We start from the raw sequence: 18,952 nt of genomic DNA on the forward strand, positions 1-18,952 counted from the left end.
AATGAGTTGAATGTATAGAGAGAGAACACACAGATGTGGAAGATCAGTGATTTGATTTGTACATGTTAGCCTCAAGGTAAATGTTGTCTGACTTGAACTTACTTAAGACCAATGGGAAGAACAGTAAGGAACATACTGTTCAGCACAATATAGGGAACTAACGTTATACAATTAAAGAAGTTGCAAGATCAGGCAGCATCCATCTAGGTGAAAGTTCACATAAGCTAGATCACTACATGTGGGAATTCTAGTAGAGGAGACTTCCACCGTAGTGGGAAGTTGAAGTAGATGAACAAGATTTAGCTTCCCCACAAAGCTCTCTGATCCTATTTCTGCAATTTCACCCTGGACAGAGCATCCCTCAGAGACTGGTGGACCTGTTTGTTGCGCAGGGTGTAAATCACAGGGTTCAGCAGTGGGGTCACCACTGTGTTCACAAGAGCAGCCTCCCTGTTGGAGTCCAGCCTGCTCGCTTGCTTTGGTTTCACATATATGAAGACACAACTGCCGTACATCAGTGAGAGGACCAAGAGGTGAGAAGAGCAGGTGGAGAAAGCTCTTTGTCGCTCCTTGGCTGATGGAAGACGCATGATTGTGACTACTATGTTGCTGTATGCAATGATGGTTATAATGAGGGATGTAAAAAGGATAAACAAAGCTATACCAAAGGCCAGCATTTCAATAGATCTGGTCTCAGAACAGGAGAGATGGATTAAGGAGCCTAAGTCACAGAAGAAATGAGATATGATGTTGGAGCCACAAAAGGATAACTGGGAAACCTTCAGGATCACACCAGTGATAAAAATGAAGGACGAGGTATAGCAGAAAAACACCAGAAGGAAACATACCTTCAGGCTCATGATAATTGGGTAGTGTAGAGGCTTGCAAATGGCCAGGTATCGATCCAAGGACATCACAGTCATGAGGAAGAAAATTGTTGACCCAAGAAATAAAAAAGAAAAGGCTTGTGTGAGACAGGATGTAAAATTAATTGTTTGCTGTCCTAAAAGAAAGATGGACAGCAATTTAGGAATAACTGTGGTGATGAAACAGAATTCACAGAAAGAGAAACTGCTGAGGAAGAAGTACATAGGTGTTTGAAGGCGATGGTCAGTCCAGGTGATGGTGATTATAAACATGTTTCCTGTGATTGAGGCTAGGTATGCCAGCAGGTGCACCAGGAAGAGGACCTTTCCCAGATGCTGGACTGCAGGAAACCCCAACAAGGTGAACTCTGACAAGGTTGTCTCATTTCTAAACCCCATGGTTATCTCCAATTTCCTGTCTGTCATCAATCTTCTTTGACCTGTTAGACAGAAAATACTACCACCCAACAAGAAAGAATGTAATTGACAGCCATGTTAAAACAAAACAAAAACAAAAAACAAACAAACAAACACAAACTGCTTGTGGTTACTATTCTGAATGAGGACTTGTTTTCTATTTTTTAAATAGTTTATTACAAACTATATTGAACTTTTCCCATTGTTAAATGGTAGATCTTCAAAATTTATTTTGGGGGCATTTTTCATTTTAGTTTTGTTGTTTTGGGGAATAAGTTTGATAAACAATTAACTTTTCTGGAAAACAGTATTTTTGGAAATACTTTGTAAGATAACAAAAGGCAACATGAAAATCATTATTTTTTGTGTGACAAAATATATGACTAATAGATAACATCAAAGGCTAATACCCCACTGAAAATATTCTTTCAGGGTGTTACAATATTAGTTTCTATATTTCATTTGGGATATGCATTCTATGAAGTTCTATGCATTGACTCCAGTACTCCAAAAAATCGGATAAAAATCTAGGTTCTGTTGCCATGTTTCAATCCAGTTATTTTTCTGAAATCTGATTAGCCTGAGTTCTTTAACTGAGACCCATGAGTGTGTGAGGAAAGCTCTCAAGTATAGAATCTCATAATTTCCCTGTACACAGATTTTTAAAAACTATGTCTAAAGATGGGGGAAATAGTTGTATATCCTTATCGTAAAAGCTCAATGAATAACATAGGAGGCAAATCAGTGTTCCTCTCATCCTACCAACCTCACAGAATGGAAGTATTTCCTTATGCTATCAGTCAAGGCATTTATTAACTTGCTCTTAAACATTTCTTTTTCTGTGAACATCATTGTTATAATGGAGGATTCTTGTATATATGGAATCACACCTAGATGCTCCTAGCAATCATGAGAGGAACATTAATATTTTTAAGCCACTACTTAGCTAGAGAGCAGATGAAGTGATATCTAATATGGTGAAATGGGTCCAGACAACAGTTGGAAATTAGGCTCTAATGAATAAGTCACTATAATTAAATCATGTTTGAAATTCTTTGATTTGTCCAAACCTATTGCTTTAATTAAGTATGGTCCACAATAGTAGCTTAATAATAACTAGTCACTGGTTTAAATATTTGATACATTAGATTACGTATCATTCCCATGGTCAATACTCACCAACAAGTAGCTCACTGGAAACACAGCTTCTTCAATGATGAGCTGCTTTTATCTTCCAACAAACCAGGATCTTTTTCCTAGGCTAAAGGAAAGAAAAAGGGAAAATACTCTTAAGTGAGATCTACCCATCCTTGACCTATAAAACAATCAATGGATCACTTATGTCTTAATCAATATAAAATTATTAAGGCTAATTAATTTAAGGAAGACAGAAACTACCATCAGTGGAACATTGTTACAGTTTTCCCTATGGCAATCTGGCTGATAAATCCTAGAGCATGAAAACAGTAATAAATGCTAGAATCTGTACAAGTATTTGTGAGTACAGATATTTAGAATTCTTGAACATATTTATATTCATTCTACTGTGCATATTCAGTCACTCTGTGACATATTTATTTTGTATGGGGCATGATGACATAGTCCATCAATAATATCTAACTTGGTTCATTGTGCATCCATACCAAAAGAGACTCAGGAGAAGACAACCAAGGTCAAATTTCCTTGTTCATGGACCCCTTTGGCTAGTTCTCTGTCAACTAGAGTGGCTCACCCTCTGAGTTGGTGAGAATCATTGCAGTCATAAATGAAAAATACATTTAAATGATCCTATGCCATATTACCAGAGGATTATTTAAAATTATCAGTTAGGTCACATGAATTCCAAAAGAACAAACCCCTGGAACACTCATTAGAAGATTATGAAAAAGGATTCAGGACTTAAAATCACAATTGATTCCCAGGGGACATTTAATTGCTCATTGTCAGAAATAGAAAACTTCAGTAAAAATATATTGTTAATTATATTTTACTGCATATGGAAACATACCGTCATTCTCAATAATCTGCATGGTTCTCTGTGAACATCTTTAGAGGTAGATTTGGCATAACTGCCCCAGAGGCATAAAACTTGTAAAATCATGAATTATGTATGTAAAGAAAGACAGGCTTAAACAGCAGAAATACCTTTTAACAGTAAATGGATGGCATTGGAGAAGATAAAGCTAAGTGAAGTTAGCCAATCCCCAAAAACCAAATGCCGAATGTTTTCTCTGATATAAGGAGGCTGATTCATAGTGGGGTATGGAAGGGGAGCATGGGAGGAATAGAGGAACTCTACATAGGGAAGGGGGGTCAAAAGAGAAGGGAGCGGGAAGGGGTTTAGCAATGATGATGGAATGTGATGGACATCATTATCCAGAGTACATGTATGAAGTCACGAATTGGTGTGAATATACTTTATATACAACCAGAGATATGAAAAATTGTATAATAAGAATTATAATGCATTCCACTGTCATTTATTTTTAAAAGTCAATTAAAAAATAAAAAAAACCCAAATACCTTTTTACAGTTGTCTTTTTTTTTGACTCTTTAATCTAGCATTTTATTTATTGAAATGTAATTTGAATATTATAAAATGTGCCAATCTTAACTGTGTAGATCAACGTTTTTTTTTTTTTAACACATAGAAACAGCCATCTCATCACTCTAATAAAACTATAAGACAACTATTTCACCATAAATTTCCTTGTGCCCTTCTCAGTAACACACAAAGGAAATAATTTCTATCAACAAAAATTACTTTTGTTCTTGAATAGAATGCAGCATTTGTTTCTTGTTTGGCTTTTTTTTGACATATTTCTGAGATTCATTTATATTCTTTCTTATGTCAGTGATCTATTATTTTATATGCTTTGTAGTGGTTTGTTGTAGCAATATATCAGTTTTTCATTCTTCCTTTGGAGTATATTTTTTCTTCCCATTTTGGGAGCTTATGAATAAAGGTGCAATGAATATTCTTGAACAATCTTTTGAAAGTATGAGCATTCAATTCTCTTAGGTAGGAAACTTGGAGTGAAAGTGCTAAATAATAAGATAGGTCCTAACAAACTTAATAAATCATGAAACAGTTTCCAAAATGGATTTAGGCTCTCATCAGCAATGCATGAGAAATTTAATGTTCACCATATTCTCACAAACACTCTTGGAAGCATTCTGGTTGATGTCTAGTAGTGTCCTCTTTTTTTAATAGCTATATAATTATTGAACACAGGGCTACTTACATGCTAAGCACATACTCTTCCACTGAGTTATACACCAGCTCTTCAGTAGAATGTTATTCTGGTTATACCTTGCATTTTCCTGGTACTGCTAATGTCAAACCCTTTTTCACATATTTATTAACATTTGAAATTTCTTTTGTGAAGTGCCTGTGAAAGTCTTTTACTCATTTTTAATTGCCCTGCCCCCCTCTTTACCCTTAAGACTTCTTATCTATTCTGGATACTTGCCTATATTAAAATTCTAGTTGGTGCATACTGGAAAAAAATTAATGAAGTATTAGAATGGGCAGAATTCTTTTCTAATTGATGAAATCCAATGTCCAAGTGTTTTTCTTTTGTGGTTAGTACTTCCGTGTCCTTTCCCAGAAATTCTCACCTTCCCCAAGGTAAGATAAACAGTCTATGTTTTCTTTCAGAAACTCTAATATATTTTAAACATATAAGTCTATAATCTATCCCAAACTAATGTTATATGCACCACCTGAAGTAGAGGTTAAATTTTCTATGTGGATATCTAGGCTCTTTGGAAACATTCTGAAAAGTTCTTTTCCTACTATCAAAGTACATAGATACCAAGGTCAAAATTAATCTACACATATTGGATGATTTCTGTACTGTTTATTCGGTTCCTTTTGTATCTTTTTCCATCCTAACAAAAATACTGCATTGTCTCAGAGCTGGGCGCAGTGGCACATGCCTGCAATCCCAGTTGCTCTGGAGGCTGAGACAGAAGGATTGTGAGTTCAAAGCCAGCCTCTACAACAGCAAGGCACTAAGCAACTCAGTGAGACCCTGCCTCTAAATAAAATACAAAATAGGGCTGGGGATGTGGCTTAGTGGTCCAAGCCCCTGGGTTCAATCACCAGTACAAAAATAAATAAATAAATAAATAAATAAGCAACAAACAAATAAATAAATACTAAACAGTCATAATTCATGTAGTTCAGAAGCATTTCTTCCTGCTGTATTTCTATTATTGTTTTTAATACTTAGCAAATATTTTCTTAATATAATGTTTAGCAGTCACATCTGGAATTCTTTGCAAGTAGGTATTTTTCCTTCAATAATTTATAATTGGTGCATTATAGTTGTACATATTAATGGTATTAGTTGTTACATATTCATGCATGCACATGATATAACAATATAATTTGGCCAATATCACTTCCAAGCAATTTCCCAATCCCTCATTGATACCCACTTCTTGATCTTTTTCCCCCACTGATCTCAATTTGATCCACCCGCTATGGTTTTCCTTTTTTCTCTGTTGTTTCCATATATGAGAGAAAACATATGGCCTTTAAATTTCTGAGTTTGACTAATTTGGATTAATGTGATGGTCTCCAGTTCCATCCATTGTCCTGCAAATGCCATATTTTCATTGCTTTTATGGCTTAATAAAGCTCCATTGTGTGTGTGTGTGTGTGTGTGTGTGTGTGTGTGTGTGTGTCACATATTTTTTATCCATTCATCCAGTGATGGACACCTAGTCTAGTTCTAGAGTTCGATTACTGTGAACTCTATTGCTATAAACATGGATATGCGTGTATCACTGTAGTATGCTGACTTTAAATCTTCAGGATGAATACCAAGGAGTGGTATAGGTGGGTCATAAGATGGTTCAATACCTAGTCTTTTGAGGAGCCTCCATACTGATTTCCATAGTTGTTGGACTAAATTGCAGTCCCACCAATAGTGTGAAAGTATTCCTTTTCCTGCACATCCTCTCCAACATTTATTAGTATCTGTATTCTCAATGACTGCCATTCTTACTGGTATGAGATGAAATCTAAGTGTCATTTGGGTTTATACTTCCCTAACTACTGATGATATTGAACTTTTTTTCATGTATTTGTTATCCATTTCTATGCCTTATTTTCAGAAGGGTCTATTTAATTCATTTGCCTATTATTAATTGGGTTATTTGAATTTTTGGTGTAAAGTTTTTTGAGCTTTTTATGTATTCTAGATATTTAACCCTCTGTGGAAAAAGTAGTTGGCAAAGACTTTTTCCCATTCCTTGGGTTCTCTTTCCACATTTCCAATTGTTTTCTTTGCTGTGGATGAGATTTTTAATTTAATTGTGTCCCATTTGTTAATTCTTAGAATTATTTAGTGAGCTTTTAGGCCTAAAAGCTGGAGCATTGACCCCACATTTTCTTCTAGAAGTTGCATAGTTTTTGGTTTATGCCAAGGTCTGAGATCCATTTGAGTTGATTGGCCAGGTATCGGTCCAGGGATAACACAGACAAAAGAAAGAATGCAGAAGCTCCCAGAAAAAGAATGATGAAGTCTTGTGTGAAGCAGGCAGCAAAGGAAATTGTTTGCCTCCCTGACAGAAAGATGGTCAGCAATTTTGGAATAACTGAGGTTATAAAGCAGCACTCTATAAAGGAGAAATTGCTGAGGAAGAAGTACATAGGTGTCTGGAGACGATGGTCTGCCCAGATTATTGTGATTATGAGCATGTTTCCCATGATGGAGGTCAGATATGCAAGCAAGTGTATCAGGAAGAAGATGTAACCCAGGTGCTGCACTGCAGGAAACCCCTCCAGAATGAACTCATGCACTCTTGTCCTGTTCCTTAGTTCCCCCTCCACCAGCTTTTCCATTTCTTCACTCACTTGTTGTTGAGCTATTTTGCAGTGTCATGACTGAAGAATGAAGAACAAGTAAAATAACCAGGTATGGCAATCAGGCTTATTAATTATTTTAAAACATTATATTTAATATGTTGATTTTTTTGCCCTCTGTTAAGTAAAAATAAGTTATTTTAATCTGTGACTGTTTATATGCATGCATCCTTCCTGGATAAGTAAGAAATGTTCATGTAGCTCCCCATTTTCATAAAGAATAGTGTGCTTCTAATCATATTTGTATTTTTCTACATAGTTTATAGCTCACTGGGAAAAAGTTCATCTCTTTAGTTACATACGTGATCAAGCAATGTATTTCTGGTAAGATAGCACGTCATGCAGCCAGAAAATCAACATTGTGAACGAAAAATTATAACTAAAAAGGAAATGCGGCATTGAATGTAGTTCTATGGTAGAAGGTTTTTATACCATGTGTAAAGCCCTGGGTTTAATGTGCAGCACCAGAGCAAACAAACATTATGCACTCATGATTATGGAAATCGGCCATCACCTTAAAATATTGCTTTATTCTATCTTACTGTTTATTTCCATATTAGGGGCCATAGTACTTTTCATAGGACAACTTTCTGAGTTTTCAACTGTAGCCCTCTGAAGTAATTTAGTTTAAAGGAGTCACATACCAATTCTAAACAGATTGTTGGGGATTTAACCCAGGCCATTTTGATTTAGTTCCTTCAATAGATCAGTAAAAGATAAGTATTTTACATTTACCCCATGCTTATGGTCAGTATACAGGAGAATTTCTATCTTCCGATTTTTTTAGTTCAATGTTTATGAATATCTTCCAAGAAAATAAATAAGTAATTAATTTAAAAAAAAACACAAAGAAGGATTTCATGACTCAACTCCAGCAATTATTTTCTGACTCTTTATTCCTTTTATTTACAAAATACAATAAATATTGCCCCAATTTATATATATATATATATATATATATATATATATATATATATATATATATATATATATGTTGTAGGAGGACACAATAGCTTTATTTAATTTATACTGTGTGCTGAGGATCAAATTGAGGTACTCACACATGTTAGGCATGCTCTCTACCACTGAGCCAAATCCCCAGCCCCTATTTTTCCCCTTTAAAATTCATAAAATTTTCTTTTTGTGAGCCTTTGTCATTCTGGTAAACTAGTATTGTCAAATAACAGAACCAGCTGTCTGATTTAACTAAATAAAATGCTTCCACATTTTTAGTGTAAGAGCTCAGCTTAAGGAGAAATAAACTACTTCAGTTAACAAGGAATGAATGGCAAGATTCTCCAATCACATAAAGTCCACATACTCACCCACAGGAAGCTCACTGTAAACAGACCTATATTTTGCTCTTTTACTCTTCCAAAGAAACTAAAATGCTGATCTCAGCAGATGAAATGTAAATGAAAAAAACACTTGAATTTTACATGTCCTTAATTTGCCTCAGTGAAAATTCAACAAGTGGATCACCTCTGCTAATCATCTTTCAGTAAATTCACCTTCCAAGAGTGGGATCAACCATAGTGATGGCTCAGGGGAAATCTTGCCTGATGAAATCCTGAAGAGGAAAGAAAAACACATATTTCCTAAATGTTCTGCTGGAACTTGGGAGCGAGTTCCTTTGGAAATCCAAAAGCTTTCATACCCTCCTTGCATCCTCAGTCCCCCCAGCCTTCCATCCTGTTCCTGCTCTTGCATCAGTTTCCCAGGCAGGACACCCTACTTTGGGGGCATATGAATACTCAAGGACAGGATGGCCACACAGATTCCTTACATAGTGTTTCTCTAACATGCATTCCAGGGCACTAGGTTTGCCAGTCCTCCACTTCTCCAGACTGGGGAGGATACCTGCACCACTGGGAGCAGAATGAAAGGGGTAGGAATTCACCCAACATATGTGTAGCCTTGTACTGTCTCTTGACACCAGTCAGGATCCACTAGGAACAGTGGGCAGTGCCAAGACACAACAGACATCATTAGAAAATGGAACAAACACACCTAGAGACCAATGTCCCTGGAAGATCCCTGGTGGGTGGGTGAGATCCCTAACAGGCATGTTGTGAATAGTTCATTATTACTACTACTCTCTCATCATTTCACATGAAATTAATATGGACCAAATATTTGTCTGAGTTGATCTTTATGAAAATCTTTAAAAGTGGGATACATCTAATCTCCCCAGGTTTTATAAAGTCCCAAACTGCACCATGTTGCTAAGGTGAGGATGAAAGTACAAGTGTGGAAACTGGACCCCTGCACAGCAGTAATGAAGTGGAGTTCCCCCTTACTCTGCCAAAGCAATGTCCAAGAAAGTCAGATAAAGCATGAGGTTTAAATGGGTGTCAGAGTGTCAGAATACCCCAAATGTCCATTTTCAGTTGAAAATCATTTGCAATACCAAGAACCTGGAGGATCTCATATTTAATTTTAAAAGACAATAGACATCAACATCGCTATGACAGAGGAATTAGAATTATATGGAAGTATTTGAATCTGCCATTGTAAAAATACCTCATTGAATTACATAATGAAAACAATTTTTTAAAATAGAAAGTCTCAGGAAAAAATAGTTTTAATCAAGGATTAGAAGAAATAAAAAAATAATCAAATAAAAATTCTGAAACTGAAAAATATAATAAATGAGAGTTTGATACTCAATTGATAGGCTCAACAATGGAGTTGAGGAAATGGGAAAATAAATGAACTAGAAGGTAAAACCATGGAAACTAAACTCAACAAAAGGAACATAAGACACTATAAAAAGTAAATAATCTCATGGATCTAGGGACAAAATGTCCAACATTGATGTTGCTGGAGTCTGGAGTCCTGAACACAGGAGAAACAGGTCAAAGTTTTTCCCAAATTTTACATATGACATAACCCATTCAAGGAGGTAGATGAACCCCACATAGAATAAAACCAAAGTATCCAAACTAAGACAAAATGAAAATATTTGATGATCAAAGACAACAATATTTTAATGCTGCAGAAGGGAAACAGCACACTTCCTAAGTGGAAAAGAAATTCAAATGATGATGGATTTCTCATCAAAAACCATGGAATTTAGAAAAAAAAAAAGTCCCAATATTGCTCAACTGCTGAAGAAAGAACTTTCTCTTATATAGACTCCTGCTTCTAGAATCTTATATTACGTGAAAACATTCTTCAGGAATAAAGTATAAATTAAGACATTCTCAGATACAGAAAAATAAGAATCTGTCACCAGCATGCTTAACCAAATAAGAATGGCCAAAGGAAGTACTCTAAACAAAAATAAATAATGTTAAAAAAATCACTAGCTATACAAAGTAACACACTCAAAAGTACTGTAGATAAATTAAAAATAGATAACTAGAAAAAAAGAAAAGAAAACAAGAAAATTGCCAGGCATGGTGGCACACACTTTTAATCCCAGTGGCTGGTGAGGATGAGGTATGAGGATTATAAATTCAAAGCCAGCCTCTGAAATGTCACTCAATAATATACTCAGTGAGACCCTGTTTCTAAATAAAATACAAAAGAGAGCCGGGGATGTGGCTCAGTGGTTGAGTGCTCCTGGTTTCAATCTCCAGTACCAGAAAAAGAAAAAAAAAAAATCCTACACTGTCTCAATTAATATAGTTCATAAACATTTCTTCCCACTGTTTTTCTGCCTATTGTTATTTTTAATACTTACCAAATATTTTCTTACAGTGATCACATCTGGAATTTTCTTTGCAAGGCAGTATTTTTCCTTCAATAGTTTTTAATTGGTGCATTATAGTTGAACATATTAATAATTTTTTTTTACATATTCACACATGCACATAATATAACAATATAATTTGAAGCCCAGACCGCCCACACCAGCCACTGGAACCCAGGCTCTCAATAGGCCCTTTACACTCCTTCCCCTTTACACTCCTTCCCCAGACACCTGTCAGAGCCTAGACTTGGGTGCAGGACCGCCCCTTCTGACCAGCGCTCTCTGAAGGGCAGCCAAGCTCAGGAGTCTAGATTGACCCACACCAACTTGCACAGGACCTAGATCCTAGGTTCAGTAGCATTCATTGAGGGACACCAGCAGAGTCTGTAAGCCCAACATTAAGGTGAGGTACAGACAATCTGCACAGGTACCAGGTGAATATAGGGAAGAATCTGTAATATCTCAGCTCCATAATGCAAGAAAGGAAGACACATATACAACATGAAAAAACAAGGGAGGAAAGTGCCCAAAACAAACCAGGACATTATAATAACATATCACATGGACAGCAAAGTTGATGAAATGTCAGAGAAGGAGTTCAGAAGGTTTATATTTAAAATGATCTGTGAATTAAAGAATAACCCAAATGAGCAAATACAGGCAAAAATTGATCACTCACACAATGCAAATAAAAACCACTAAGATTCCATCTCACTCCAGTCAGAATGACAACTATTATGAAGAAAAACAACAATAAGTGGTGAGGATGGTGAGGCTGGTGAGGATGTGGGGAAAAGATACTCTTGTACTTTGCTGGTGGAACTGCAAATTGGTACATCCAATATGGAAAGCAATATGAAAATTTTTTTGAAAATTGGGAATGGAACCACCACTTGACCCAGCTATTTCTCTCCTCACTCTATACTCAAAAACTTATACTTAAAAACAGCATACTGCAGGGACACAGCCAAATCAATGTTTATAGCAGCACAATTCACAATAGCTAAACTGAGGAACCAACCTAGATGCCCTTCAATAGATAAATGGATAAAAAATGTGGCATATATACATAATGGAATATTACTCATCAATAAAAGAGAATAAAATCATGGAATTTGCAGGTAAATGGAAGGAGTTAGAGAAGATAATGCTAAATGAAATTAGCCAATCACACACACACAAAAAAAACCACAAATGCCTCCTTATATCTTTGTTATAAGGAGGCTGATTCATAGTGGGATAGGGAGGGGGAGCATGAGAGGATTAGAAGAACTCTAGATAGGGCAGAGGTGTGGGAGAGGAAGGGAGGGGGAAGGGTGGAATGTGATGATTTGCCCATTTATTAATTGGCAGGGTAGAATGTGATGATCTTTATTATTCAAAGTACATGTATGAAGACATGAAGTGGTGTGAATATACTTTGTATACAACCAGAAATATGAAAAATTGTGCTCTATATGTGTAATAGAAATTGAAATGCATTCCTCTGTCATATATAAGTAAAAAAAAATTTAAATGTAAGTTGGCCAATATCACTTCCCAGCACTTTCCCCTTCCCTCATTGATACCCACTCCTGGATTTCTTTTGTCCACTGATCTCCCTTTGATCCACCCCCCGCTATGGTTTTCCTTTTTACTCTGTAGTTTCCACATATGAGAGAAAACATATGAGCTTTAAATTTCTGAGTTTGACTTATTTTGATTAATGTGATGATCTCTAGTTCCATTCTTAGTCCTGCAAATGCCATCATTTTTTAAGGTTGAATAAAGCTCCATTGTGCATATATAAACCATATTTTCATTATCCATTCAACCAATGATGGACATCTAGTCTGGTTCTAGAATTTTTCTACTGTGAACTCTCTATTGCTATAAACATGGGTATGCATGTATCACTGTAGTATGCTCACTTCAAATATTTGGGGAAAACACCAAGGAGTGGTATAGCTGGTTATAAGATGGTTCAATGCCTAGTCTTTGAGGAGCCTCCATACTGATTTCCATATTTGTTGTACTAATTTTCCATCCCACCAACAATGTGAAAGTATTCCTTTTCCTGCACATCCTCTCCAACATCCATCATCCTTTATTATTATCTGTATTCTCAATGATTGCCATTCTGACTGGTGTGAGATGAAATCTCAGTGTTGTTTGAATTTGCTAACTACTAATGATGTTGAACATTTTTTCATGTATGTGTTAGCCATTTGTATGCCTTGTTTTGAGAAGTGTCTATTCAGTTTTTTGCCCATCTATTAATTGGGTTATTTGATTTATTGATGTAAGTTTTTTGAGCTCTTTATATATTCTACATATTTAATCCTCTGTGAGAAGAGTAGCTCATTAAGACTTTCTCCCATTCCTTGGGTTTTCTATTCAAGTTTCCAATTGTTTTCTTTGCTATGGATGAGATTTTTAATTTAATTGTATCCCATTTATTAATTCTTAGAATTATTTAGTGAGCTTTAGGGGTCCTATTGAGATAGTTGTTGCCTGTGCCTAAAAGCTGGAGCATTGACCCCATATTTTCTTCTAGATTTGCATAGTTTCTGGTCTATGCCAAGGTCCTGGATCCATTTTGAGTTGATTTTTGTGCAGGATGAGAGACAAGGTTCTAGTTTCATTCTTCTACATCTGGACATCCAGTTGTCTCAGCATCATTTATTTAAAAGGCTGTCTTTTCTCCAAAGTATGTTTTAGGGACCTTTGTCAAGGATCAGATGACTGTGCATGTGTGGGTTTGTATCAGTGTCTTCAGTATGGTTGGTCAATGTGTCTGTTTTTATGCCAGAAGCATGCATACAATTTTTTGTTACTCTAGCTCTGTTAAATAATTTAAAGATAGATACTTTGATGCCTCTGGCATTGCTTTTTTGGCTTAACATTGCTTTGGCACAATAAGGTAGAGTGCACTAGAAATGAATAGCAATACCATAGATTAGGTAGAGGGATGTGTGGAAAGGGAAGAGGAGGGGCTTTGGGGATAGGAAAGATAGTAGAAGGAAACAGACATTATTACTATATGTATATATGTGACTGCATGACCAATATGATTCTGCAACCTGTACACTCAGAAAAATGAGAAATTACACCCCATCTATGTGTGATACATCAAAGTGCATAAATGCATTCTACTGTCATGTATAACTAATTAAAACAAATTAAAAAACAAAAACATATTGCAATGGCAATTCTATTTCTTTTATTCTTCCAAATAAATTTTACTCAGGTTTTTCTAGTTCTGTGAAGAATGTTATTGGTATTTTTATAGGAATTGCATCGAATGCAAAATTTACTTTTAGTAGTATGACCATTTAAAAATATTATTTTTGCCTATTCATGAACATCGTGAACATGGGTGGTCTTTCCATTGTCTGAAGTTTTCCTCAATGATTTGTAGTTTGTATTGTATAGTCCTTTCATCTCTTAGCTTAAATATATTCTCAGGTATCTTAATCATTTTCCTTTTGAAGTTATTTTGAATGGAAGCGTTTTTCTGATTTTTTTCTCAGCATATTTGTTGTTGGTATATAGGAGAGCTATTGATTTTGGTGTGTTGATTTTGTACCATGATACTTTACCAAATTTGTTTATTAACTCTAGCAGTCTTTTGGATTTTTTAAGTATAGGAACTTAGCATCTGCAAACAGTAATATTTTGACTTTTTCCTTTCCAATTTTTATCCCTTTTATTTCCTTCTCTTGCCTAATTTCTTGCACTAGAATTTCTAGCACTATATTAAGCAGGAGTGGTGAGAGTAGTTTCCTATGTCTTGTCTCAAAAACTGTTTCAATCTGTTTCTTCTTGTGTTTAGTCAATTGTACCTTTGAAGGTAATAGTCCATTTCATCTTACTTACCAAAATTATTAGCTTTAAGTTGATCATAATATTACATTATTATCATTTTTGTATCTGTACAGTTTGTAGTGATGTGCCCTATCTTTCTTGACACAATAATCAATTTATTCCATCGCATTTTCTCTAGCGAGTCCTATTAAAAGTTTGATAAAATGTAAGAATCATTTAGAAGAATGAATTTTTTTTTGTTTTCTATTTAATTGTTTAATCTACAAGTATATGTTTATACAAGCTTCCATGCCTACTTTGTATTTAACTTCCTTTTCTTACCTTTAAAATTAAAAGCATAAATAGTTCATTTTATACTTTCTTCTTTTTAAATAACTATTACTTTAAGTTATAGTCCAGATATATTGGGAAGTTCTACTATAATTTTTTTTGCAACATATTTTCTAATGAAATTTAGACAGTTGTTAATATCCAAATATTGATAACCCACTATATTAATTGTTGTTATTGATTTCTTATTTAATTTAGTTGTGATTGGAGAACATATTCTGCATATTTTCAAGATTTATTTTATAACCCACTATAAAATATATCTTGGTGACATTCCCATAAGCCCATAAAAATAATGTGTATTCTGCAATGTGAAATATAATTGTGATTATCAATTAAATCCACTTAGTCAAGAGAGTTGTACAAATCTTTGATACTCTTACTAATGTTTTTGTGCTTTCACTATAAATTACTATAAATTATTGGATCAGCGATGTTAATACCTCTATCAACGTCTATGGATTTTTTTTCTACTTTTAATTCTTCCAATTTTTCTTTCAAGTGTATTTAAGCTCTATCATAATGTACATATGTGTGTGTGTTTGTATGTGTGTGTATGTGTGTATGTGTGTGTGTGTGTGTCTGTGTGTGTGTGTGTGTGTGTGTGTGTGTGAGAGAGAGAGAGAGAGAGAGAGAGAGAGAGAGAGAGAGAGAGAGATTTTGTATCCTGTGTTTTTTTTGAGGTACTGGGGAATTGAACACAGAGCCTTGTACATGGTAAGCAAATGCTCTATAACTGATATAACTGAGTTGTATGCCAATCTTTATTGTTTGGGAGACAGATTCTTCTTCAGTTGCTCAGGCTAAACTTAATTTCTGAATCTCCCACCTCAACCTCCCAAGAAGCAGGGGTTATATGTGTGTACCACCCAGCCTGATGTACCCTTGATTATTTAATTCCTTTATTTTATAAATTAACTTACTAACCTGTTTAAAAACACCTTGTTATGAATTCTCTTTTATTTGATATTACTATACTCACATAAGTTTTCTTTTGACTGGTTTTTGTGTTCCTTTCATTTTACCCTCTGTCTCACTACATGTTTTGATGTTGTGCTTTTAATCAATAATGAAGTTTTCCTTTACACCCCAGTTTGTAACCTCTGCCTTTTAATTGGTGTGCTTAATCCATTTACACTTAATGCTATTGTCATAAAAGTAGCTTTAACTCTATTATCTACATGTTTCCACTTGGACCCTCTATTTTATAGTCATTTGATTCTTCTTTCCGATCTTATTTTGAATTGAGAATTTTGATATTCCATTCTAATCAGCTTGATTGCCTTTTGAAATATTGTGTTGAGGTCTCCTTGGTAAATAATGAACTCTACAAGTAATCTATTATATTTTGACATCTTTGAGGTCCAATTTTCTTGGTGAACAGATTTAAATCCCTGTGAAATTACCACCACAATAACTATAATGAAAATGTATGACAACACCAAAATTTACTAGTGTCCTGTTATGATGATTCCATTTTCTTTGTTGGTTCTCTGTCTATAACAAACTACATTTTGTCATTCCAATTTGCTTCTTCTACAGAGACAGAGTTTATTTAAGTTGCATTACGGGGCACCAGATAACGGGGCACCAGATATTGTCCTTCATCTTTAAGTCTTCAGGTACTGAAATCAGTCTTGAAAAACATCAAAGTCAATGGGAACTTTCACTTCTAGCTAGAGATGTTTATATGCCTTCACCACAGTGGGAACTGGAACTATGATTACTTCTATGTATATACAGAATATTCAGTATTAAAAATAATTATATGAATATTTTATGTAATTTATTGCTAGCAATTCAGCTATGTAGATATAAATTTCCTTCAAAATACATGTTAAATCTGTCCTTGAATCATTTGGATATTCTTAAAACTAATGAATTTCCTTCTGTCCACTTGTTCTTACCACAATTACATACTTGAAACCACATCTTTCCACTTTTAAAATTTCTCATGCAACAAATAAAGTTATGCATATGTGGTTATCCATTAAAACACTTTAAGTTCTACTGATTTAAAACTGATAAAAAGGTTTAGGAAGACACTGCCATTTCAGTGTAAGGACTATTAGAGCTTTCAGATTGGATTATTGGATAAATTAGCCCTTATTTAAAAAATAAAAAAGTAGAAGGTGAAAAACTAACATATTAGGAGATTTGTGTAGAAGACATGAATTAGAATTTATATCCGAAGTAGAAGGGATTCCCCCTCTGAGATTGTGGTTCTATTTCTTCAGTTTCACCGTTGACAGAGCATCTCTCAGAGCCTGGTGGACCTGCTTGTTGCGCAGGGTATAAATCACAGGATTCAGCAGTGGGGTCACTACTGTATTCACAAGAGCAGCCTCCCTGTGGGAGTCCAGCCTGCTCGCTTGGTTTGGTTTTATATATATGAAGACAGAACTGACATACATCAGTGAGAGGACCAAGAGGTGAGAAGAGCAGGTGGAGAAAGCTCTTTGTCGCTCCTTGGCTGATGGAAGACGCATGATTGTGACTACTATGTTGCTGTATGCAATGATGGTTATAACCAGGGATGAAACAAGGATGAAAAAAACAAGGTTGAAGAACAATATTTCAATAGATCTGGTGTCAGAACAGGAGAGATTTGTCAGAGGTCCAAAATCACAGAAAAAGTGAGGGATGACATTGGGGCCACAGAAGGTTAACTGGGAAAGCATTGCAACTGGAACCACCATGAAGAAGAACCCCAAAGCTAAGCAGGAAGCAACCAGAAGGTAACACATCCTTGGGTTCATGATAGTGGGATAATGCAAAGGTTTGCAAATGGCCAGGTATCGGTCCAGGGATAACACAGACAGAAGAAAGAATACAGTTGCTCCCAGGAAAAGAAAGATGAAGTCTTGTGTGAAGCAGGCAGCAAAGGAAATTGTTTGCCTCCCTGACAGAAAGATGGTCAGCAATTTTGGAATAACTGAGGTTATAAAGCAGCACTCTATAAAGGAGAAATTGCTGAGGAAGAAGTACATAGGTGTCTGGAGACGATGGTCTGCCCAGATTATTGTGATTATGAGCATGTTTCCCATGATGGAGGTCAGATATGCAAGCAAGTGTATCAGGAAGAAGATGTAACCCAGGTGCTGCACTGCAGGAAACCCCTGCAGAATGAACTCATGCACTGTTGTCCTGTTCCTTAGTCCCCCTCCACCAGCTTTTCCATTTCTTCACTCACTTGTTGTTGAGCTATTTTGCAGTGTCATGACTGAAGAATGAAGAACAAGTAAAATAACCAGGCATGGCAATCAGGCTTATTAATTATTTTAAAACATTATATTTAATATGTTGATTTTTTTGCCCTCTGTTAAGTAAAAATAAGTTATTTTAATCTGTGACTGTTTATATGCATGCATCCTTCCTGGATAAGTAAGAAATGTTCATGTAGCTCCCCATTTTCATAAAGAATAGTGTGCTTCTAATCATATTTGTATTTTTCTACATAGTTTATAGCTCACTGGGAAAAAGTTCATCTCTTTAGTTATATACGTGATCAAGCAATGTATTTCTGGTAAGATAGCACGTCATGCAGCCAGAAAATCAACATTGTGAACGAAAAATTATAACTAAAAAGGAAATGCGGCATTGAATGTAGTTCTATGGTAGAAGGTTTTTATACCATGTGTAAAGCCCTGGGTTTAATGTGCAGCACCAGAGCAAACAAACATTATGCACTCATGATTATGGAAATCGGCCATCACCTTAAAATATTGCTTTATTCTATCTTACTGTTTATTTCCATATTAGGGGCCATAGTACTTTTCATAGGACAACTTTCTGAGTTTCCAACTGTAGCCCTCTGAAGTAATTTAGTTTAAAGGAGTCACATACCAATTCTAAACAGATTGTTGGGGATTTAACCCAGGCCATTTTGATTTAGTTCCTTCAATAGATCAGTAAAAGATAAGTATTTTACATTTACCCCATGCTTATGGTCAGTAT

The 18,952-nt window shown here is 35.3% G+C and overlaps 2 protein-coding genes across 2 annotated transcripts; both read right to left on the reverse strand.

Annotated features, from left to right (window-relative positions):
- Positions 1 to 326: 326 nt before the first annotated feature.
- On the reverse strand, positions 327 to 1,277 carry LOC143381368 (olfactory receptor 6C75-like). The gene has a single exon (XM_076834954.1). It carries the CDS (start codon positions 1,263 to 1,265, stop codon positions 327 to 329), a length of 939 nt encoding a protein of 312 aa, XP_076691069.1. The 5' UTR covers positions 1,266 to 1,277.
- A 15,943-nt stretch (positions 1,278 to 17,220) lies between these two features.
- Positions 17,221 to 18,937, reverse strand: LOC143381535 (olfactory receptor 6E1-like). Its single transcript, XM_076835196.1, has 2 exons — positions 18,933 to 18,937; positions 17,221 to 18,148 (listed from the first exon to the last, which is right to left on the reverse strand). Exons 1-2 carry the CDS (start codon positions 18,935 to 18,937, stop codon positions 17,221 to 17,223), a joined length of 933 nt encoding a protein of 310 aa, XP_076691311.1.
- Positions 18,938 to 18,952: the final 15 nt, after the last annotated feature.

The sequence above is a fragment of the Callospermophilus lateralis genome, chromosome 15 (assembly GCF_048772815.1).
Source record: "Callospermophilus lateralis isolate mCalLat2 chromosome 15, mCalLat2.hap1, whole genome shotgun sequence".
NCBI classification, from domain to species: domain Eukaryota; kingdom Metazoa; phylum Chordata; class Mammalia; order Rodentia; family Sciuridae; genus Callospermophilus; species Callospermophilus lateralis.